Source organism: Sceloporus undulatus, chromosome 3 (assembly GCF_019175285.1).
Source record: "Sceloporus undulatus isolate JIND9_A2432 ecotype Alabama chromosome 3, SceUnd_v1.1, whole genome shotgun sequence".
NCBI lineage: Eukaryota > Metazoa > Chordata > Lepidosauria > Squamata > Phrynosomatidae > Sceloporus > Sceloporus undulatus.
This window is the reverse complement of record NC_056524.1, coordinates 245075225-245100374: the sequence shown is the minus strand read 5'-3', so window position 1 is coordinate 245100374 and position 25150 is coordinate 245075225. Positions and strand designations below refer to the sequence as shown.

General features: G+C 39.4%; 1 protein-coding gene across 1 annotated transcript in view; it reads right to left on the bottom strand.

The window, feature by feature from the left end:
* The window catches only part of LEKR1 (leucine, glutamate and lysine rich 1), a 99829-nt gene that overhangs the window by 71295 nt on the left and 3384 nt on the right, over positions 1 to 25150 (bottom strand). The window contains exons 2-3 of the mRNA XM_042460424.1: positions 20691 to 20784; positions 14344 to 14558 (exon numbers count right to left, since the gene is read on the bottom strand). Of these exons, the coding sequence (XP_042316358.1) occupies positions 14344 to 14558; positions 20691 to 20738 (263 nt within the window). The 5' untranslated portion in view covers positions 20739 to 20784. The remainder of the gene's footprint in view (positions 1 to 14343; positions 14559 to 20690; positions 20785 to 25150) is intronic.

The window sequence follows — 25150 nt, the reverse complement described above, 5'->3', positions numbered from 1 at the left end:
ATAATAATAATAATAATAATAATAATAATAATAATAATAATAATAATAATAATAATGTTTATTTATATACCGCTTTTCCAAATTAGATCAAAGCGGTGTACAACAGTAAGTCAAAGCCAGAAGTCAAAGTCAAAATAAAACATAACAGGCCTCTCTCCCCCTCAAGATTTTATCCTAATTTGACGCCTGTCCACTATCTCTTTTCTGTTAAAGGAGCACAAATGTTCTATACTCATATTATGGAGATTAGTCATCTAAATAATTGTGATTCATTAATCATTTGACTTTGAAGTATTTAATCAATTACAGTAAAATAAATTCACATAATCCAAAATGCAAATACTTTTGTTGGTTAATACAGAAAGTACAAAATAAGTTTCTATTAAACAAAAGCTACCACTCACTGGTAGAAGTTTGCTGCCCCTTCCCCACAGTAGCACACTGGAACCAGAATTGCCTTAAAAAACTAAGAAAAACAAAGTGTTCTTCACTCCCAGACTTGACATTAAAATGTGTTCTCACCAATTAAAATTGACCTTCACTGAGTCAAGATAGCACCTTATTGTTTTTAATGAAACATTACAACATAAAACAGAGGAACAAACTGGTATTTTGTACCATTACACAATCTGAGATCACATTAACATTTCACATGCTGAAAAAAAGATGTATCACAAGGGATATTAAACCACAAGTAAGAGATTTAAAAGAATGCACTCACTCAGGATATACAGTAACTAAGCATTTAGAAGAGTGCAAAACAAGAGGATTGGACATGCTATCCATATGGCAATTCTAGTGTACAAATGATAGTTATCAGTTGGGTACTAAAAATGCACAGCGTTCTTCCACTCTAGTCTTTTCCTAACCATGATTCACAAGCATGTGGTTCCACATCACTAACACCAATATCCATGCATGGATTTCCTACCAATTGTATCAGTTTTATAGTTTACTTTAAATGATCATAGAATCATAGAGTTGGAAGAGACCACTAGGGCCATCCAGTCCAACCCCCTGCCATGCAGGAAATCCAAATCAAAGCATCCCTGACAGATGGCCATCCAGCCTCTGTTTAAAGACCTCCAAGGAAGGAGACTCTATCACCCTCCAGGTCAAAAATGCAAGAATATGGGAAATTTAGAGCTCAAGTCCTTTTATTTTAAAACCTTGTAGCAATCTAATGATGGTGAAAAGATCTGCTGCACCAGCAAATAAGCTTTTAGGCTGGAACATACTATCTGCTGTGGCAGCTCAATGCCAGAAAAAGCTCAACAAATGACTTTCCAACTGGTGTTAAAGGTAGATATGTCAGCACAAGTATTTACTATCAGGATGCTGGGCTTTTTTTTCTTGCAGTGTCAACAGGTCTTTAATAGCTGTCCAGATGGTCATGCAAAGACAAGTCACCCTATTTAATTTACAGTTATGAAACGTGCTAAGTTCATTGTGAAAGGTACCCAAATAAACCATCTTTAGAATGTTTCTTTCTAAAACTGAACTACAGTAAAGGGAATTTATGCCATAATATACTTTAAACTTGTAACTTCAGTGCACACATATCTAAGAGTAAGTCTGATTGAATTCACTGGGCCTTATTTCTTACTAAACTTTACTAAAGCTATGACTGCTTGTTTGCCAAATAGCATTTTGAAAAACACACCCCAAAAACTTGACAGCAAACAGTGTGTGCTATACACACATAGCCTTCTCTAATCTGGCACTCTCCATATTTATCAGTGCTACCTTTTGATATTTTTATGGCTTGAAAAATTAGGATCATACTGCTCTTTTCTTGGTATTTGAGAAAAAATTAATCGTGGATAGTAAATGAATTAGAATTTTATTTTAAAAAAACAAAACAAAACCCTGTCACTTTTCCACAAAAAGTACATTTCATCTTCTTTCTCTTAGCGATCTTGTATGGTAGATTAATCTGAGTAACATAAGATAAGATTTAATGCTGATAAAAGTAACAGTAGCAAGTATGCAACAGAGTTTATCTGTATCTGAATACAGCCCCAAACATCATAAATTTGTGGTGGCACCTTCCCCATCTCATCTGAATTTATTATCCCACCTTCAATGACTGAAAGTGACTGTCATTCACTATTTTGAAATCTCACTCTGTATATTAGCTTTCCCTGGTACTCCATTGTTTTGACAATTCCCATCATCCCCAATCAGCATGGATTACAATTCCTCTCACCAATTCCACTGTGCAGCCACAAAGGAATTTTAGACCCTAGCCTTCTCCTGCTATACAGTAGCTAGCCCCAAACTTGGAGATTTTATAGTTATGTAGTGGGGAGGAGGATAGGGGTCTATGTTGGTGGAGATGGAGTTTATCATACGGGAGGCTAAGTGCCTAAGTCCTGTGCAAAAACAGAATTTAAATCGAGGAAAAATCCTGCAAAAACGGGATCGTTTTCAAATTCATGAGAAGCATTGAGCATTAACGTGAAAATAAACCGCACAGAAAGTGGACAACATCGGCCATTTTTTTACTTTCGGGAGGAAGATTACGGTGTATGTGTAAGTTAACAGATGCCTGTTCACTTACAGCGATCCAATGAATTTCATATGTTTTTCTTAAGCAAGGTGGTTTGGGCAGTTTCTTCCTCTGAAATATAGCCTACAGCATATGGTGTTTATTGGCGGCCTCCCATCCAAGTACTAAAAAAAAGACAATTGGTTACAGCATGTTTTGCAGGATGCTGTGGACGAGCCCTTAAACTCTGTTAAAGGCAGAACTTGATGTCCTTCTGCTTTGACATGTCAAAGATACCTAAAATAATCAAAGTGAAATGCATGCAATGTAGCTATCGTAGCCTTTACACAAAGCTATATAAAACATAAAGTGAAAGAATGGGGTTACATCATGATATATAAAACTAGCAATTTCTTGTCAAGAGAGCCGATTTCTTGCCAGCTAGTATTCTAATTTTTGTCAAATTCAGACTGCTAGCTTTTCAAAAACTGAGTAAGCTAATAAAACCTACAGCTACACTTCCTAAAGTTAAATGGTTGTTCCTAATAAATTAATTACAATCATCCACATTTTCCTACAACTGTTAAGATTAACATTTCTATTCATAAGAACCTTTTTTGTCCTTGATTTAAAAGACTGAACAATTAATATCTCCAAGAAATGACTTTGAAGGACAGCCAACAAGTCCAAGTTAAATGAAACCTGGATCTTCATGGGTGTACAGTAAAAAAGTGATAGCAATTGGCTGTAGACAAACATTCCCCATCCCCTCCCATAAACAAGTATGTATCTCTTTGACAAATCTTTGACTACCTCCATATGTGACAATGGAAAAACAGTCAAGAATTGGCCATTCTCAAGGGTTATTTTTGTTGTTGTTAATCAACTTCAAGGCGATCTCGACTCGTTGTGATAAGATATCTCCAAGATTCCTTATCCTGTACTGCTCTGCTCAGTTCCTCTAAATTCATATGCATGGCCTCCTTAATAGTATCATCTGTTATCCCCCCTCTGGTTTGCTTTTCCCCCTCTAAGAATACTCAGCTGAGCTCTGCCCTATCCCAGAATAGTTGAGGGTGACAAATTATGCCATAGTTTTGGATTTTCTCAAATCATGCTTTATGGCTTATTATGGGTTTTTTCCAACACTAAAAAGTATTTACAAATATCTTTAATATGTCCAACATATTTCCTTAAATTTATTTAGGGTTATTTATTATTATTATGGTTATTTGTTTATTTATGGTTATTTATTTAGGACTGGTGCTATCATTCTCCCTCAGCAGAAGCAGCCTACTATCTGAGCAGGAGTGGTGCCTTACCTGAAAATGGTAATAAGAGGTATGGATTACAAACTGTGTAGGCGTTTTTCTCATAGATTTTTTTAAAATTATAGACTTTTTGACTGTTATAAATATATCCTCACACATTTTTTTGCATTACAGAGCTGACTGTAGTGAAGGTATTATTTAAAAACATTAATATGCTGATCTTCCCAATTAGCTTCTGGAAATTAGCAATCTGGAAATCCTAATCAAATCTCATTCCTAATTTTCATAGCTCGTTGTTTTATGAATTTATTGGCACTTCAGGTGTTCAGAATTATAGGATCATATTCTGTTCTCGACTGGTTTCGATCTTATTTGTCTGGCAGATCTTTTGCAGTGGTTGCAGGAGGTCAGATTTCTTCTCCTGTTCCCTTATCTGTTGGAGTTCCCCAGGGCTCTGTTCTGGGTCTCCTTCTGTTTTCTCTCTACACACTGTCCTTAGGTAAACTCATTAGCTCTTTTGGTTTTTCCTACCATCTGTATGTCGATGACACCCAGTTGTATCTTTCCACCCCCGACCTTTCTCCAAGGCTTGAACAGCAAGTTTCATCATGTCTCACAGCTGTCTCGCAGTGGATGCGCCATTGGCGTTTGAAGCTCAACATGTCCAAGACTGAGCTTCTTGTCTTTCCTCCTAAGTCCACCCTTCAACACTCCTTTTCTGTCTCTGTGGACAACATTTGTATTCAACCAGTCCAGCAAGCCCGCAGTCTTGGTTTTATCTTTGATTCTTCTCTGTCGTGTATCCCTCAGATCCAGACCACAGCCAAGGCTTGTAGATTCTTTTTGTACAATATTGCCAAAATCCGACCTTATCTCTCTGCCTCTACTGCCAAGATCCTGGTCCATGCCCTAGTGATCTCACGACTTGATTACTGTAACGTCCTCCTGGCTGGGCTTCCTTTTTCTCACCTCCGTCCTTTAATCTCTGTCCAGCATTCAGCTGCACGCATTATCACATCCGCCCACCACTCTGACCACATCTCTCCTGTGTTGGCATCCCTTCACTGGCTCCCCCTCCCTTCCAGTATTCAGTACAAGGTCCTGCTGTCGACATTTAAAGCCCTCCGTGGGCTGGCCCCTCCTTACTTATCAGACCTTCTTTCTCCTCACCTTCCCACTACGGCCCTCCGTTCTGGTAGTCAAGGTCTGCTGTCCCAGCCCAGGATTTCCTCTGCCCCATCTCAGATTTGCCCCTTTTCACTCGCTGCCCCTCACTCCTGGAACCTTCTTCCCCCGCGAGCAAGGGCCATCACTTCTTTAACCAGCTTCAAAACAGAGATGAAGACCATCCTGTTCAGAGAAGCATTCCCAGGCATTGCATAATTGTCGCCTGCTATTTGATGTTCTTCTGGTGCCTTTTTTATTGAACCATTTCCTGTATTGCTATATACTTAAATGTATTAGCCTACTAGCCCCACCACCTTTCCATTCTCCTTTTATGTCATGTCTTTTTAGATTGTAAGCCTGAGGGCAGGGAACCGTCTAATTAAAAAGATTGTATGTACAGCGCTGTGTACATTTACAGCGCTTTATAAATAAAGGTTAATAATAATAATAATACTGGGATCTGTTATTTATAGTACTGATTTACAGCCCTTCCCCTATGCGCTGCTACGTTCAGGTTAGATGATAAGTTAAATAAACCACCTATTCTCTGTTCTACAGATGATATTTGCAATTAAATGCATAACATTCCATCTACATTTGTGTAGAAAAGTGCATAATATGGTGCAAAACTCAGGATAGCATTTACACAATATATTACCCTAATAACCCTGTAAGACAGTCTAGCTCCAGGCAATATTTGGTTCATCATTGCTCAGTGGAGAATTTAGGTCCACTATATTACCCACCACACTGTCCTTTGCCAGCTCACTATTCTATGACTGTTAGCTGGTCCTAATAAACAGGGATTAATGCTACATACTGTGCAACACATACCTACAGATCAAGATAACTGTCTGAGCTTTTGCATTCTCTTTAAGGTGGTAGCTATAGAGATTAAGTTGTTGGATTTACTATGAACAATCATTCTGGGATGATAGGAGGAGCAACCCGCTCACTCATGGGTTAAGCCCTGCCTGCCAACCAACAAGACAGGAATCCATGTTCTTTTCTATTGCTACCACTGTGTGTTAGACTGTCAAAGGAACTCCCTTGTCCAAACTGGAGTCATTTAACCCCCATTTCAGTGCTGTTCTTAGAGAGGCTGGTAGAACTGCTTTGTAATGATTTCTATATTGGTGTGGTATCAGACATCTTTGCAGTCCTCTGCAGGGAACTAACTATATCCCTAATACTAAAATAGCCAATATTTTGGTTAAGAGCATCACATCTGCAGATTTCAAGGATGTAACATGTTATATCTTGTGATTCAGCTTGCCTTTCCTCTCTTGGGAAAGGGAAAAGCAACCCACTCTGGTACTGATCAGTGCTTCCAAAGATTGTCAGGTGTACGTGACTTTTCTCATAATTCACTAAGAAGCCACATCTCTCTAGGGTTCAGATTGTTGCATCCAAATCCCATCAGATCTCCTCTGTGGAACTTGCCTTTGAAAGGATGTCATTTAAATATGGGCAAAGTTACAGACCCTTTTGTCTGAAACGTGCTATCAAGGGAATCAAGACTTTTATGAGCACCCTAGGATCAGATTCCAGGCTGAAAAGTAATGCCTTGAATTGATAGCAATTGTTCTGGTACTGGAATCTCAAGTACTGACTGTCCATCGGAGCCATTGGGAACATGAAAGTATGCTTCCTTGAGGTCTATGTAAACTGTCAGATCACCAATTTTCCAATTTTCCCTTGTTGTCTGAAGAGTTGCCATAGCTAAATTTTGGCCTGTCTGTAACAGGCCTATGTTATCTTACAGATCCACTGAGGTATGTGAATCAAGACCAGATGGAAAATCTCATTGCCTTTGGGCACTGTAAAGAAGATGGAAGAACTATGCCAAGGCAGCCCAGTGGAGAAAGACCTCCCGGCTCCAGCTGTGAAAAGAGAATGGTGAAGGGCAGGACCCAACGTGACTTCCAAAAACAAGAAAAATGTTTACCATCTTTTTAAAAAAGACCACCTGAAGCCCAATGGACCTGAATAATTGGGAGACACCCTCGGAGAGCGGCACCTTTAAAATGCCGGCTCCTGGGCCCCCTCCCCAGACCACCTGGCTACATTGGCCCAGAGAAGGACGCGCAGGAGAGCAGCAGAGTATTGTATGCCGGCTTCAACGCCCCTGGAACACCTGGCTGCACCAGCCTAAAAGATAACTATTTTAGACATGTAATGGTTAACAGATTGTTGTTTTGCTGCTAGGAGAGAGTTGGGGATTGTCGTTTAGATTACTATGCTATATTATGCTTGATTATTACGCTATGTCGTTTATTTTGAATTTTTTGTACAGTGGTACCCCGGGATACGAATTACCCAGGTTACGAATTTTTCGGGATACGAATAAATCCCATAGGGATTTATTGTTTCGGGTTACGAAGGTTTTTTCAGGTTACGAAAAAACCCTGGCGCTGTTTTAAATGGAGCCGCGGCAGAGCCGCGGCTTTTTTTCCATTAGCGCCTATGGCAATTCGGGTTACGAAGGTTTTTCGGGTTACGAAATTAGCCGCGGAACGAATTAATTTCGTAACCCGAGGTACCACTGTACTTTGTATTTTTCTATGTATTTTTGACATCTTGTATAATTATAATCTATTGTATTGTTTGCTGTGATGTAATTGGTGAGGGGGAAGAAATTTAGAGAAAATGAATACCAACTTCAAATGTATTCAAACAGTCGAGAATTTAGTTAGGGACAGTTTTTAAAGGGAAAAAGATTAGGACAGAAAAAAGGTAGCATTCAAAGAAAGAGAAAGCTAGACTTAGGAATGAAGCAGGCGATCAAAATGGAGTGCCTTCTGTAAACTTGAGTCACATAGGCGCGTTACAGATGGCCCAGAAGGGGCCGTCTCGCGCCGCCACCGGTTGCAGCGTCCGGGAACCGCAGCAGCCAAAAGGCGCGGTTCCCGGACGCTGCCAAGAAGGAGCGTGAAAATCGCACTTCTTCTTGCTCCCTGGAAGAGACGCCGCAAGGCGCTAGTCGTACGCTCGCGGCGTCATTTCTGGGGCACGACGTGCGGACGCAGAGCGTCCGTTATGTCAAGATGGTGGCAGCCGTGTGGAACGGCCGCCGCCATTTGTTATGGACAGAGTCCGTTACAGGAGTAGGGGCGTCTAGAAGAGACGCCCCTTTTTTAAACTGGGACGTCCTGAGGACGTCCCAAATGGCGGTATGTAACCCGCCATAGAGATCTTCTTGTGACTGACACTACATGAATATTCCTTGATAAAAATGTAGTGATATCATGTTCTGAATCTGCTATATATTCTAAAACTCTTTGGACCCTACCTAATGCTCTGTGCAAGTTATGTAAGTTCGAATTCCGGTTCTCAATTATTTCTTGATCCCACAAAATAACTGCCTTGGAAACATGGAAATACCGACAGATACCCTAATTGCTAAGGCCAAAGCTTCATGAATGTTCTTTCAGCCTGCATCAGCCCTTCATTCATCTACCTCTCTAAAGGCAGTATCGCCCTCCCTTACAACAATTGTCCCCAAGAAACGAGCAGGTATTGATCTATGCAACAATTCCTTCAGGAATTCTGCCTCTCTGTCTCTCTTTCTTTCCTTTTCTTTTCTTTTTTCTTTTTTTACAAATTAATACAACATTTAGTTCTATCCCAGAAACCTTTCATATTCAAAGGAGATTCTGTTAAACTGAACATATCAGGCAATGACACTTCTATGCCTTCAGGTAACTGTCTCCTTAAAACTGTAGCTATTCTTTCCTCCTTTTTATTAACACTTTCTGACAGTGAAGTATCATTGGTAGGTTCTAAACTCAGTGTCTGTAATACTGTCTTCAAAAGACTCTTACATGTTTCATTTTGGAACAGTCTATTGGAGGATGTTTCTTTTATGTCCTCCTCCTCCTCCTCAGAATGTCATTCCTCACTGAAATTATGCTCCTCCATTATATATCATGCCACTCTCCTTCCACGTCTATATTTAAATCAGTGGTCATTTGTGAAACTTCTGTGTGTATTTTTTTTTAAAAAAAAATTTTTTAGTTTGTTTTCCATTACTCTGTTCTTGAGGTCTGCATCTAGGGGCTAAAGCAGATGGGCGTGAAGGAGCAGCCTGAGTCCACTCCAGCCACAAGCAGGTCAGAATCCCATTGACCGCATGGTCCACTCCCATAGCAGGCCATGAACACAAGGGCCGACCAGCATCACCAGGAGTCAGTTTATCCTTGCTCTTTTTTGCTCCAGTCTTAACAACTGGACCGCAGCTTCCAGGTGCATTGGAGGCATGCACTGTATAAACGCCACACCTCCAAAGTAGCCAGAAGACACTCCATTTTGACCACCTGCTCCATCCCTAGGTCTAACTTTCTCTTTCTTTGAATGCTACATTTTTTCTGTCCTAATCCTTTTCCCTTTAAAAACTGTCCCTAACAAAATTCTTGACTATTTGAATACATTTGATGTTGGTAATCATTTTCTCTAAATTTCATCGCGTTCTTCAAATTCATTTGTGTTTGCCAATTCATCACATTAAAATTCATGAATTCATTATTTCCATTAACATTTGATTATTCTGCCCATTTAACATAGAACTCAATTAACTAGTTACTGCTTACTTAATCATTCTTTGGAAGTCAGCAGGTGTACATGCTTGTATGTTCGCCTTTGCCATTGCTGACATACCGGCTGGCTGTTCATATTGCTCTGTGGGGATCTGCTTTTATTCCCCATGGTTTCCATATCTCATGCTGCTAATTCTGGAGTAATTTGCACAGCACTGAGGAAGTTTTATCTTTTTCCTGTGACTGTTGCTGCACTTCCACGTCTTTCCATTAAGCTGATGCTGGTGCTTACACAGCAAATCCTGTCTTATCTGCATTGCTGGATGTGCTCACTCTACCCTGTGCCTTAGGATCCTTGAAATCAATATGGTGGCCCAAAGCAACACTAAGAGATTTCACCATTACTGTGGCTTCTTCCTCTGGCTTATCACCTTGTTCTGCCTTTTTAAGCTTTTTTCATCACTTGAGTTAAGTCTACCATTTCTTTCACTTTAACTTCCTCTCCTACTTTACATTCACAATATGGTGATAATTAACTGAGTAACTCTCACTGGAGGTCTGGAAAACTTTCTTTGTCATCATCTGAGAATTGCTGGGTAGCAATTATCTGGATTATGCCACATGTGTATTTATCATATTCCCACAATCTACTGGTCAGTCATCAGGGGACAGAGCCCTCTTAATTTCAATGCAGTTTTGTTCTTTTTAGCTTCCAAAGGCTGAACCACCCCACTATTCTCCCTCTTTTCCTCTGTAAACCTTTCTTCCCCCCTCAATTTTTCTTCCTAATTCTTCTGGCTAAATAGAAGGGAATACACATCTGGTTGGCAGAGTAGGAGAATAAAAACTCACAGGGAAGGGATGAAGTCACCATGGTAGCAAGAGAAAAGAATGTGGACTTCTACTTGTCGGCTGGCACATGGGGACTAACCAATCAGTGGGTGAATTGATCCTCTATGCCATGCTCAGAATGTCATGATGAATGCCTGTACTATACTTCAAAACTTGCCAGTATACTTTAATAAAAGCGGTGCTATTGACTCTCATCTGTTCAGATAGAATAGGCTATTTCTTTTCCACATCCTGCATAAAATAAGCTAATGCTTTTCACATTGCATCAATTAGTATATCCTATTCAAGCTGTGATATTTTAACTTGTATTTATGAGTGTTTTATTGTTTTTACAAATTGTGATTTCAATTTCCGCTAATTGCTTTCAGAATTGAGAGTTGAAAAGTGGGAAATTAATTATTATATATATAAACTTAATTTAGAATATAGAGTATATGAATTTGACCTGCAAAATAGCCTGGCATATTTAACATCATGCACAGTGTATTATGTTAACCATAAGACATGATACAATCTTATTTTACAAAAGGTAGTTTCTTCAGAATTCCAAGGGGCAACCTGCTTATTGTACTATGATAACTTGTTTGGTTATGGTGTAGAGGATTTCTCTATTATGGCTCCTGCTGTGTGGAATGATCTCTCCAGTGAGATTAGTTGATCTTCCAGTATAGATGTTTGCATCATCAACTGAAGACTCACCTGTTTACTCAGGCATTTTCCTAATAATTTTCCGCATAGTTAACACTATATATTACCCTTTGTCATGGATAATTCTGTACTGAAGCAGTAATTGTTATGGTGGTGGTAGTTGTTGTTATTATGCTACTACACATGAGACTTCTTAATATGGATTCTTTACTTTTTCTTTAGAATACAACTATAACAACATCACACCTCTATGCTGAAAGGAACCTGGTAAGGAGAAGATTAGTTTATGTACCTCTAAAAGGGTTTTGTACTTTGTGTATTTTTAAGTAAACTTGTTTATGTGCTGAAATTCTATACTAATTCATTTATATTTTGTTTTACAGATTATGTAATGTGTGTTGTGTATGTTCAAACCATCCTATGCTAGTTTTCCTAAACTCTGCCTAAGCTGCCCTTGATTTTGTGTAGTTGTCATACAAAACAAGGTATATATGTTTAAACCATCATATAAGGTTTTTATAGTTGCCATTAGCTTTGTATTAGCAGCAGGCTCTATCTTATCAGAGTACAACAATCATGCTGGAAAGTAATGGTACACATTCTCAGCCTAGGGTATAAGACACAAAATTTTTCTTTATGGAAGGATGTGGCAGCAGGAGACAAAGTAACTACATTGAAGGAGAAAACAACAGACTCAAAGAAAATATTTCTTCCCCCTACCACCATTTTCCGGTGTCACTTGAATCAAGAGTTTTCCTCTGTAAATTAGAAAGAAAAGGCCATCGCTTGATTGTATGGAAACACCTGGGAGGTGATTAATATTATGCATTTAAAAGAGAGAGAGAACAATAGCTTCTTATCTTGTGTATAAAAGCATTTCCCCAGGTGTTTAAGCAGGCTCCAACCCTATTCTTTATTAACAATTTCCCCTCTAAGTTTTGATTCTAGCTTGGTTGTCATACAATGGAGTACCTTGCCTGCACAGATTCCACTTTTATTTCTTAAATATTGTTTTTTGCTGCTTCTATATTTGTCTGAATTAGAATGCCAAGAGCTATCTTAATGGAGGCAAAAGCAGAGGTAAGCAATCAGAAAATAAAATAGTCAGCAAACTGTAATAGGAAGACCTAATGACTGGTGGTCATAGGGGGTATCAATGTTCTTTTCACGGTATATTAAAAAAGCTTTCTAATCTAAGAAACTAATTCCTTTCTTTCTAAGAAATCATGCACAATAAATTAATCCTAATTTACAAAGATGTTTGATAAATCATTAAGGTAATAGCAGTGCTTTGAACAATCAGGAGTGTAGATGCTAGATAAATATGATTATTTATGTGATTTTTTTTAAAAAATAAGAAAAAGGGGGGAAGGGGAAAATAACAACAACAACAACAAGAACAATAGCAGCAGCAGCAGCAAAGACTACTTATGTCTTATCTAATCTGAGCAGCAGAGAGACAAGTGCTACAAGCAATACAAATTCACCTTGTATTATATTTAATCACAGAAAATGTCTCTATTCCAAGACAGGTATGTCTGGACTAAACTTTGCAAACTAAACCTATTAGTATGAAATGTGTAAGAATCAGACATTATGTAAGACATAGTACAATGGCTCCTAATGGCTTCTATTTTGAACACAGAAGACAGTCTTGGTAATACATGCTACTATACCATTCTTTCTCTTCTATATCAAATAAATTCCCCTACTTTCTCTTCTTGGTGATAACTGTGATCTATACCAAAGCTAACCAAGGTTAATTCAAAGACATAGCTGTGTTAGTCTGGAAAATCAGAATGCAAAGGGATCTTACAGTAACTTTGAGATTAACTGAAAGGTAGAAATTGGTATCATGAGCTTTCATACACTTGAGCATGCATTTGGTTAATTAATGGTTAATGTTAATTGTTTTTCCCCAACTTAGCTATGCCAATTAATTTTAAATTTCAAATGTGGGTTAATATGGATGCCCTGGTTAGAGTTTACTTTGGTTGGTATAGATCTAAGAGTAAACTCAGATCATAAAGTTACTTTTTTTACCATTGCTTCCAGAATCTTTAAGCCAGCATAGCAAATGAATAAATTCACTGAAGGATCCTAAGAAACAAAGTACAAAAAGTGACTTTCCCAAATCCTGAATAAACCATGGTTAAATGTTGTAAGAGAAGGGATGGAAGTACTTCACAGACTTTAGACAAGGGAAGTCTTGTCCATCTCCCTGCCATACATTTAAATCATTCTTCAAAGATGCTCATCACCCTCTGTTTAAAGATCTCCAGTGAAGGAGAGTTCACCACACTCCAAGGTAGTCTACTCCACTGTTAAACAGCTTTTGTAATCAGGAAGTTCTTCCTAATATATACGTGGAATCTCTTTTCTTGCACTTTGAATCCATTTGTTCATGTCTCTAGATCAGCTGAAAACAAACTTGTTCCATCTTCAACATGGCATCCCTTCAAATAACAAATGGAGGAAGGAAAAGCTTTTTCTTCAGAGCTGGCTCCTGATTTGGAAACTATGGCCTGTTACAGACTGCCAAAATAAAGCTGCTTCGGGTCTCTGTGGAGGTATGCTATTTAAATAATGCATGGGTCCTAAGAGTCCAGAGGTCACGCCAAAGCCACACTCCATTCCTAAGCACTGGAGTGCAGCCTTGGTGCAGCTTCCGGATTCTTCAGATGCATGCATCATTTAAACAGCATACCTCCAAAGAGACCCGAAGCAGCTTTATTTTGGCCGTCTGTAACACACCTATGGTTTGCAGGGAATCAATATTCAATTCTTTACAGTCCATGAATAGCAGCAAATCTCCCACACCACACTTGGAATGAGAAAGTCATAATTTCTCAATCCTCTGCACAAGAAGGTAGTTTTTTGTGGGGTTTTCAGGCTATGTGGTCATGTTCTAGAAGAGTTTCTTCCTGATATTTCGCCAGCATCTGTAGCTGGCATTCTCTCTGAAGATGCCAGCCACATATGCTGGCGAAACATCAGGAAGAAACTCTTCTAAAACATGGCCACATAGCCCAGAAAACCCACAAAAAACTATGGATGCCGGCCATGAAAGCCTTCGGCTTCACAAATATTAAGGTACTTGAATTATTAGTACTTCAGTTTCACCACAACTGAGAGCAGATTTTAAAATAACTTTCCATCCCCTATCACCATTATGTTGTTACTGACTGGTACGAAAGAAATGAAGCAGCAAAATTGGCCTCTGAAGCATATTTCAAACTATGGTTTAATTAAATATGAAATCAACTAGAAACTGTACCTGATGCAAGCTGAGTCTGACAACAGAGCCTAAGCCTGCTTTCTCCTGAATGGCATTAATGAGTGTTAATTTGAGAAATAAGGATGAATAACATGTTCCAACCTTTCTGTTTTTGAGTTGCTAGCTGCTGTGCACTGTTCAAAATCTTGACTTAAGCACCGTAGCTTTTCTTGAAGTATTTTCTCTCGTTCAACACTTCCCTCATAAAACTTCACTTTCTCTTCCATCGCTTTTAGTTTTTCTTCTAGGATCTTAAACTCATGAAGGATCAAATAACTTACTCCACAGTATTTACACACTGTCTGATCCCGGGTCATCTAGAAAAGGACAAATACAAAAAGGCAAAATACAATGAGCAATGCTTATATTGTAAGCAATACATTTAGTGAACACAAAGGAAGATAACTGCTTCAGAGTAAGGCAAATCACTTAGACCATGTAGCAATGCTGTCCACTCGGACAAGCCATAGTTCTCAAAAGCAAATGGGAGAATATCTGGCCCTCCAAATGTTGCTGCAGTCTGCTAAGGGCCAGATGTTTGCCATCCCTGCTCTAGGGTGTTAGACAAGAATTCTTCCATGCTCTGTCTAGAGATGCATGAAGAATATATGGTCTGTCACTGAACTACAGCCTTCCCTGAATTGATACACTGGCCTCAAAGAAAGCCTATATATCTCCAATATTTCATTCCTCAATATTAGCATATTGCTATATTAATCTAGTAATAAAAAGGGAGATTGCAGTCAGAGATAAAAGCAGCATCTTGCTACTCATAAACAAGAGGATAATCTGAATTCCTGTGCATGGAATTCTGTTTTGGGAGGTAGTTTTGCTTCTCTTTCCTGCTACCAGTAGCATATTACAGCTGGCTGGTGGTAGTGGATAAAATGCAACAGAGCTAGAGTATAGAAAGTATTTCCATAATGGGAATGCTGTCTTCTGCCCAGGATTGTATTGTTTAAGGCGCGTTACAGTCCGCAGCATCCAAACCGCGCGGTTCCCGGACGCAGCAAAGAAGGAGCGTGAAAATCCTTCGTGCTCCTTCCTCAGCCCCGGAAGAGACGCTGCGAGGCGCTAGTCGTGCACTCGTAGCGTCACTTCTGCTGTGCGACATGCGGACGCAGAGCATCTGCTACGTCAAAATGGCGGTGGTCGTGTGGAACAGCTGCCGCCATTTTGACGTAGTCATTATGCGCGAGGGGCAAGGCGCATCAGGAAGCACCACCCCTCGCGTGTAATGACGGCGCGATGACAGCGCCTCATGGGCCCATCTGTAACACGCCTAAGTCTACCTGCTTCACCATCTGCTGATTGTTGGTTGGTTACTAAAATCAGCAGGGCATCAAGACAGATCAATCACACTCTTGCCCTTTGGGGGAGGACAAACCTTCAATGCTGGTTAAAAGTTACTGAAAACTATTAAATGTATCCCTTCAACTTTTCATATGCCACACAATAATAGAGGAAACACTTCCATTTTACAATTCTAATGTTATTTTACTTAGAAATTCTGTGTTACATCTCTAACACACAAAATGTACTTCAAACAAACAAACTGTTATAACATTCACCTGACAAAGCCACATTTGTGGTTCACCACAATCATGAGTAGGGTAGTGTTTCAGAGTGATGTACTTACTGTACATGGCACTTATGAGTCACACAGAAACTATGAAGTTTGGAAGGTGCGAGATTATTAATCATTTTACATCGGATGTATTTCAGCACACAATTACACATTAGGGTAAACTTGAATTCCAGCAGAATGTAGGTTTTGTTCATGAACTCTGACACTTTTTTTTAAAGCTCAATTTTGATAATTTACTTGAAACAAATCAAAACAGATTTTTGTACTTGTACAACAATAGAGGTGCTGCAATAATGTTACTTAAGCAGACTTGTGTGTGGTCCAGACTGGCGCTTTGCGCCTGCCTGGCCACATACTAGGGTTGTGTGGGGGCGGAGCAACCACACGCCCCGCAACCCTAGTACATGGCAGCAGCGTCATCATGGCAGCCTCCCATCCACACGGGGGCCGCCATTATGAAGTCACGCATGCGCCACATCCAAAGGCTCCTTTTCGGCCAACACAGAGGTCCTTTTGGGCGTGCACATCGTTCCTGCAGCAACCAAACGGCTGTGGGAACGATGCCAGGGAGAAACGGCTGGGCGGCCCCTTTGTCCCATGGCTCCTGGAAAAATGCAAGAAGCCCCACAGACACCCCTTTTCTGCGCCACGGAGAAGTGGCATTTTTCCGCTTCTCCGAGTTCTAGAAAAACTTCGGATTGGGGCCGCAGGGCTGCCGGTGAGGCTGCCCTACCCCCAACCCGGAGCGAAAAGGGGTGCCACATACCTGCCCCTTTGGGGCAGTCTGAACCACGCCTGTATTTATCTAAATGTATCAGTGACTCTGGATTTTAACTTCAAAACCAAGGGAAGGAAACAAGGCTCAGCAGACAGAACTTCCCTTATACAGTACACGTTTCCATCTGCACACCTGGACTCTCCTTAATCACAGGAGTCCTCCCTCCAACACAAAAACACACAATTCCACTTGTCTATTGGAGGACTACCCAGAGAAAAAATTATGGAAGAGTTATAAACAGAGGTCTGAATCCTGCTGGTAGTTCTAGGTATAGCAGACCCACCCACTCAACTTCTAAACAGTAAATCCAGCATTACTAAAATTTATTTATTTGTTTATTTATTTGTGGTATTTATATCCCACCCTTCAGCCCTAAAGGCTATCAGTAGACCTAAATGGGTCTACTCTAGTTGGAACTACTAAAAGGAGTAAGGCCAGTTAGGTAAATAATAATAATATAATTAAAACATGAAACAATTAAAAATTACAATTTCAAAACCCGAACTCTCCCCCCAATTATAAAAACAGTAATCAACCCATAAAAAGAGATTAAACATCCAAATTTAAAACTGTACAATAGGAATATACTAAAATTTCAGGCAGATTAGCACAAGAAATTGGGGGGGGGGGGGGGATGGTATCAATCAATTTTGATATCGGAACAATAGAGGTATCATTAGAGGGGGAGGCAAGTCTAATGGATCTACCCGAATCTGGAAAGGCCTTACAAAGTTAAAACTGGATATATGCACATGTACAACATGTCATACCAAGTTACATTACAGCCTTCCAAACATGTCATGCTTCTACGCCTTAGAGGATAATCATGGCAAGCTGTGAAGATGCATGTAACAAATCAACTTGCTGAAGCTAAGCAGATAAATGTCTGGTCAACAGCCTGGGAAATCCTGAGTTCCATGACTTGAGAAAGGTGGCATACAGCAATAAAAAATAAAATAATATTGATAAAGACATAAACTTAAAACAGCACTCCAACTATGGCCTTCCCATTGTTTTTGGACTGCAGTGTCCACAGTCCTTCACAATTGATAGTGCTGTCTGGGACTTGATGAGAATTGTAGGGCAATGATATCTGGGGGGTAGAGTTGCCCATCCCTGAACTACTTTTATCTTTCCATTGTCAACACAGTTAAGTAGATGCTTCGGAAAGCTTACAAGCAAACTACTATGATTAATTTCTCACTTGCTTTCTCACAGCATCTAACTTAAGTATAATCCTTCTGAATGTGAAAGTAATATATTCCACATATATGTTGCAACCAGGGGTGTAGGGTATACAGTAATATAAAAGGAGTACTGTAAGAATGTGACATATAAGAAAGGTCAGTCATCAGATGCTATGAAAAGGTAGATGGAGTGGAGGCAACACAAAAGAGAACAAGTAACAGCAAGGAGTGATGTGAGCTGAGAGAACATGTCTACAGTCTAAGTTAAGTGAATATGCCATAATAAATTAGTAAAGGACTCCTCTGAGATTACCAGATGTCACCACAGGGCAAATGGCAATCTGTACCCAGCCTAAGTCATCACACAACATGTTAAGGCATTTTAAGATTGATTAAACTGATTGAACTGCATGAACTCTTTCCCTAAATCTACTGAGGCACGGTTCATAATCAAATTACCAAATATATGTATCAAAGAAAACACCGCATATATAATGTGTCTTGCATTAATAAACGAAGACACACTTCAACTACAGAACAAGTGTTTTAAAATTTTATTTTGCCCAAGGCTTGAAAAGATGAGGAATGTTTAAAATTCAAAGACAATAATAAAACAGGGACAGGGATGATGGATTCAGATAAGAAAGCTCATTGAAAAGAACAGGAGAAAAATGTTCAAATGTAAGCAAATGAGAAAGAAAGAAAAGAGAAATGGAGTCAAGTTCTTTAGCAAGAATCAAAACAATGAGCACTAATAGATTTAATTATGAGACAAGCCATAACCAGATTAAGAATTCCAATGGCATACCTCAATGTTATGCATTTTAAAATATTTCTTCATAAAACAACATGCCTTAAATGCTGGTTTCAGGATTGCTACACCCGCCTTTATTTATCCTAATTCTTCTTTTTAGTCTCATGAAGTCTGATCATAGTTACAGTGGCTGAAGGAAATGAAAAATTAATTCTATTTTTCCTGGCAGTTACAACCTGTGCTTGGAAATATGAAACTGTTATTCAGAATAAATACCATAAGGTTCCAAAGTACTAAAATTACTTATTGAAAAGGGACAAACCGAGCTGTAATATGAAGGGGAAGGGAGGGACTGTTGTCCTGAAAAGAACATTGTGATTTCTTGAAGCACTACTGCTTCTGTCTCTCTAAATAAACAGTTCTAGACATTCCACTTTATGTCTCCAGTTTGAGCAGAACAGCAGGGTGGTGAAGCGAAGTGTATTTAAGATCTATTTGAAAATGTGGCAAAACTGTTGATTTTTCCATCATTCCTGTATAGTAATGAACAAGAGGCATTCCATGTTGCTAATGAAACTCATTTCCTTTCAAACAAGAATTTTATATGTATCCTTAAACAATTGCTCTTCAAGAAGTTGACTACCTTCTCTGACTAGCACTACTAAACTCATGTAAAGGGGATAAAATTGATTCAACAATCACTCCTCACTAAGTATGGTAAGAATAAAAATGCTGAAGATATATTTCAGGTACAGGCCAAATGACAAATCAACAGGTTTCTTAATCTCTACGCTAATTGTGGAACCTAAGGTACACAGAACCCTGGTTGACAAAACCTGCTCTACATTGTGGGTTCAAACCAAATCCTGTCCTTATGGCTTCTGTATAAAACTCAAAAATGGAAAATCTGCTTCATACATTATATAGCAATAATCCACATTAGACACTGTGTACACCAGACTTGACCCTAAATACCCTAAAGGCACCACATTCTGTCTGATGAAGCTAAGCTGGGTCAGCCCTGGTTAGGACTTTAATGAAAGGCCACCAATGATTACCATGTGCTGTAGGCTATATTTCAGAGGAAAGAACCAGCAAAAACCACCCCTGAATACTCCTTGCCTAAGAAACCCCTGTGAAATTCATGTGGTCATCATAAGTTGACAGGCAATTTGAAGATGCATACACAAACACACACACACCACTTCCCACAAGCACATGCTTTTCAAATGAAAAATGCATTCCTTATAAATGTATTCTGATTAATATTTCTTCTTACCTGAAATGTGGCTTCTGCTGGAATTTTGTTTGCTTGAATTCATATATCACATAAATTATATATTTTTAATAGTGTATAAAACAATTTACACTCTTGTTATCACTGCCTTAGTCCACCCCTCACACTCAGTCCCCTCTAAGTTCTTAATATGTTTTGGAAGAATCTAGATTTGGCTACTTTGTAATTCCTCTTCTCTTATGGTTCCCCATTTTCCCAACAGATACCATATTCTTTAACAAATTTGAGGCTATGGCATGAATTCACCTGCACAAATTAATCTAAAGCTGGGGTGCACAAAATAAGACTGTTTTTGTGGCCCTTAGAGGTTAAAATCTTCACACACACACACATCCAAAAAAATATTGGCTCCCATCCTCCAGGGGATACAGAGGACATTTCCATCATGTCTGGAAGCCCCGTGGACCCCACCTTGTGATTAAAACAACTGTTTGCCATTTTTTCCAAAACAAAGTTTTGCCTCAATATGCCCTCTAGGGACCCAATAAAGCCCCCAAACAGGGTAAGAATGCCCCTGTGATCACTGAGAGCATTTAGGGGCACACAAAAAAATATTGTTATTGCAGAATCAGGTGCATTTGGGGGGGTACCCCAAAGGTCTCTTGAAGGGTAATGTGGCCAAAGACTTCCAAACCCATCCCTGTTTTAAAAATATAATTCCAGGGAGTGTGCACATATAGGAAACATGCAAATATCAGCATTATCAGATAAGAGAGGAAAATGAAAAGGAAATGCAATAAGCATACCGGCTGTGATATGATAATAAACAACAGGGAAATGAAACAGTAAAATAGGTATCATCTCAACATACAATAGCAGTCATTATACCTCCCTCCACAGCATACCTTCTGTATTTCGTCAGGTAATGGATGCACAGGAATATGTCTATCCATGGCCTTCTATAGTTTAGACGGAGCGTTATTGTACTGCCACAAAAAACTGTTAAGAGATTATAAACAGATAAAATGAGGTTAATTTGTAATGCCTTTGATTTTAGTTTGCCAAATCAAAGAAAAATAAGTTAGCATTCTAATGATGTAATGCAGTAATTACATCCACACAAGGAAGCATATTTACATAAACCAATAAGCTGTAAAATGAGCTGTTTGCACGAGAGGCAGGTCTACACCTAACACCTGGCTTCCACCTATACACGCACATTGACAATCACCTGTTACATGGTGGGGAAATATGTAACCACAAGATTCTGCAACACTGAGACTGCATCTGTACTGCAGAAATAATCCAGTTTAACACCACTGGAATTCTGGGGTTTGTAGTTTTATGAGACATTTAGCCTTCTTTGTCAAGAGAGCCCTGGTACCACAACAAACTACATTTCCCAGAATTCCATAGCATTCAGCCATGGCAGTTAAAGTCATATCTTGCCATGGCCTGCAGAGGAAGAGCCCTCCCCTCCCTCCTTCCAACTGTCATCTTCTGGCCTGGGAGGGAATGAAAGGACAGGACCAACGCCATCAGGCTTGAAGAGAAGGAGCCCTCCCCTCTCTCCTTCCACCTGTCATCTTCTGGCCTGGGAGGGAGTGAAAGGACAGGACCAACGCCATCAGGCCTGGCCTCGATTAAGAAAAAGAGCCCTCCCTCTAGTCCATCTGCCTTGGTCCAGGCCTCAGAGGGAGAGAAGCACACTGGACCTGATCCCCTTCTCCCCTCACCATTCCCTTCTCCTTTTGTGTCATGTCTTTTTAGATTGTAAGCCTGAGGGCAAGGAACCGTCTATCATCCCCTCTGTTGTAAGCCGCCCGGATTCCCAGTGATTGGGCGGCATATAAATAAATCCTATTATTATTATTATTATTATTATTAATTATTATTATATCAGATTGGATTATTTCTGCAGTGTAGATGCAGCCTAAATGTTCAGAGCTTTCACAGCACCAATCTAAACATTTTTTTTCCTGTCCTACACTTCAAACAATTTGAATCCTTTGAAAAACACTATTCTGGAGCTTCTAGAAACATCAGGCTTAGTTGCTGGGCATGTTGAACATATTAGAGAAAAATAAATTATCACTCCAGAAGCCTCTGCATGCTGATCAATGTATCACTTCACTCAGTTTAAAATGAACTTTCCTGATATGATTACTGCCTAATACAGCTGTGCAATAGTCTTTGCCTTGAAACTGGGCAACTGTTGTCCATAATCCTGTAGAATATATAAGAAAAAAAGATAATTAGAGTCACTTTCATATTAGGTTTGATTTAATATAATGGAACTCTCATCTCAGCCTTTCTCACCGCCTGCCATGCAGTGTCCTCCAAAGGTTCTGAATTACAACTCCTATTAGGATAGCTGGGGTCAGGGATAATGGTGCATATAGTTGAGAACACCTAGAAACTGCCACATATTGGGAAAGGTTGGTTTGGAAGCTGGTTTGCTAACACTAGAGATATTTTTGCCTAACATGGTGAAACAAACCACACAGTGGAGTATCAAAGGATTTGAAAACACTGAATATAACAGCTTGGATGGAAAGAAACTCATATAAGACAAAAAATCAAGCGTTTTCTTACTCTGAATGTTAATGGAAACATTGTTTGGAAGATGCTGGCCTGGCAATGGTGAATGATCTTTTCAAGTTACTGTATAAACTGAACTTTAGACAGTTCGTTAAGAGTGATGGTCAGAAATTCTTTCCTAGTTAGTAATATCTGCAAACTAATAAAAATTCAGGGTACAAATTTTATAGTCAATTCATTTTCAAAAAATTAAGGCACTTTGTCATCAGCTTCTCATTTCTTTTATTTTTCTATGGGAAAAAGTCACAAAGATCCTTTGAGTTTTATGGTTGGTTTTTTTATGGCTGTTTTTATTTAAGAAAGGCAATTTTCTCAAGCACCATTAGAAAGCCTTTGAATTTTTTCTCTTATTACCACTATTGCTATATTTTATATACATGCTATGCTCTCGTGTCATATCTTGCTATCCTGAAAATATTTATTTATTTTTCAAGACACCAAATAAGTGTTTATCAAGGGATTGTGGGTTTTTTGACAGTACAGACCAGAAAAATAGACAAAAACTAGGGAGACTTATTTCTATCAGTTAAATGAACAACTTAAGGTGCCATACTGTCCAACATTTTACAGATAAAAAAAAACAGGGAATGTGTGGCCATGCAACAGCAGAGTGTAGTCAAGATGGCAACAATTATTAATGAGTAAGAGTACACAAACAAGGAGAGGCTGTACCAGTTTGCTTTTGCCTGAGTCTAGTGGGAATGGCAAAAATCTTCCCCCTCCGCTCCTCTCCCATCTGCTGATTAATAAAAAACAAACTATCTTTTGCAGTTTGCAGCAGCTGAAGAAAGGGCCTGAACAGACAGGCCAAAATAAATCTGCTTCAGGTCACTTTGGAGGTATGCTGTTTAAATCACACACATCTTAAGAAACCAGAAGCTGCATCAAAGCTGCACTCCAGTCCTTAGGACTAGAGCATGGCTTTGGCACAGCGTCCAGTCTCTTAGGACACATGCATCATTTAAACAGCATACCTCCAAAGTGACCCGAAGCAGCTTTATTTTGGCCTGTCTGTTCAGGCCCTAAGCTGAGAATGAAACCAAAAAACGAGAGGAAGATGGAGAAACTGACCCTTTTAAAGGCAGCTGAAAAGTGGGACAACAAAGGATTAATTGGAACTGTCCCTGTCAAATTGGAATAATTGGAGGGTATGCACTGCAGTATCCAGCATATATTAAAGATCAGAAAGTGACCTTCTCAGTCTTTTTTCCCAAGCCCCTTTAAGGCTAATAAGAGAAGTGGCTTCTATCTACATCAACCCTAAGTTGAGAGCATCTTTTAAAAGCTCTAAAGCAAACACCTGTGACAAGTGACACCATCATTTTTGTTGTCCTGCATGATTTCTGCCATGTCTTGCATGATGATGATGATTTTTCCCAAAGGAATCAACGCAGATTACAGCACAAAGCGACAATAAAATGCAATGCAATATAGAACAAAATTCACAATTTTAAATAACTGACCAAATATTACACTACCCAAGATAACCCAATAGTATTTAAATTCGCCATTGAAAGCAATAAATTCATTGGGACAATTTATATTCCAGTTCTTTTTTGTCTATAAAAAGTAACTGGATCAAGAACAGGTCACCTTCACTGCAAAGAAGGGCAAGGCACCACAAAATGTAGGACATTCTAGAAAAATGGAGGGTATTACCAAATAAAAGCTAAAAACCTTCACAGAAATATACATTCATGCTCAGAATGGAGGACACTTTGGAATTCCTCTTGGACAGAAGGCTGAAATGTAGGAATTGTCTGAGAAAAGGCGGATGCCTGGTGAGCCTGAACTGGATCTAAGAAATGACTGAAACTTGGGGACACTGTGTAGGACAGTTTAGATGACAATCTCCTAGAATGCCTGCATTGTGGATCTACTTTTGTGTAGATTCTGCAAGAAAATACGACTCTGGGATACTAAGCTGTTCCATCCCAGTACATACCAGTTAAGGACCAAATGTGACAGGAAGAAGGGAGAAAAAAGACTCCAAGTTCATCTACTATCTTCTCTTCCCATACTGAGTAACAGGTGAGGGACTGTTCAGTCATAAAAGTACGGCCTTGTAAAAAGGGAATGATCTGTCACCATCAAGATAAAAACAGTGGGGCACGACAGATTGTTAGTTTGTAAGGCCACAGTTTGTACATACACAGCTGTTATCCCTTCACAATAAATATAGTTACCCCTTTCCTCTTTGTCCAGACTTCCTTTGTCTGTGAGTCAGGCCAGCTCACGCAACACATTGTTTTTAATTCAAGTGAAACAGACCTTCCTTCCTTGACTATACACTCATTTGCACAGGTATGTGAATTCAGCAGTTGCCGAGAAAGATGAAGAGTAATTTCCTCAAGGACAACAACACAGCTCTCAAGTCAGTACACTTTCAGGAACTGGCATTCATCATATACACGATTGCGCATTCCACGCATTATGTATGGCATGACCTGGTCCTTTAAGAATATTTTTATTGGGAAGAACCAGACAACTTGGCTTCTCGTGATTCTGACACTCTTAACCATTTATGGTAGGGGACTATGGAATTTGTGCCCCTCCAAATGTTATTTGACTGCAGCTCCCATCAGGCATGATCTGCACACAACCAAAGGCAAATTATGTTAACCGCTAGAATACAAAGATATAGCCATGTTAGTCTGCAGAATCAGTATGTAGAGAGACCTTGTAGCACCTCTGAGACTAGCCAAAAGAAAGAAGTTGGCAGCATGACCTTTTGTAGACAAAGTCTACTTCCTCAGATGTATTA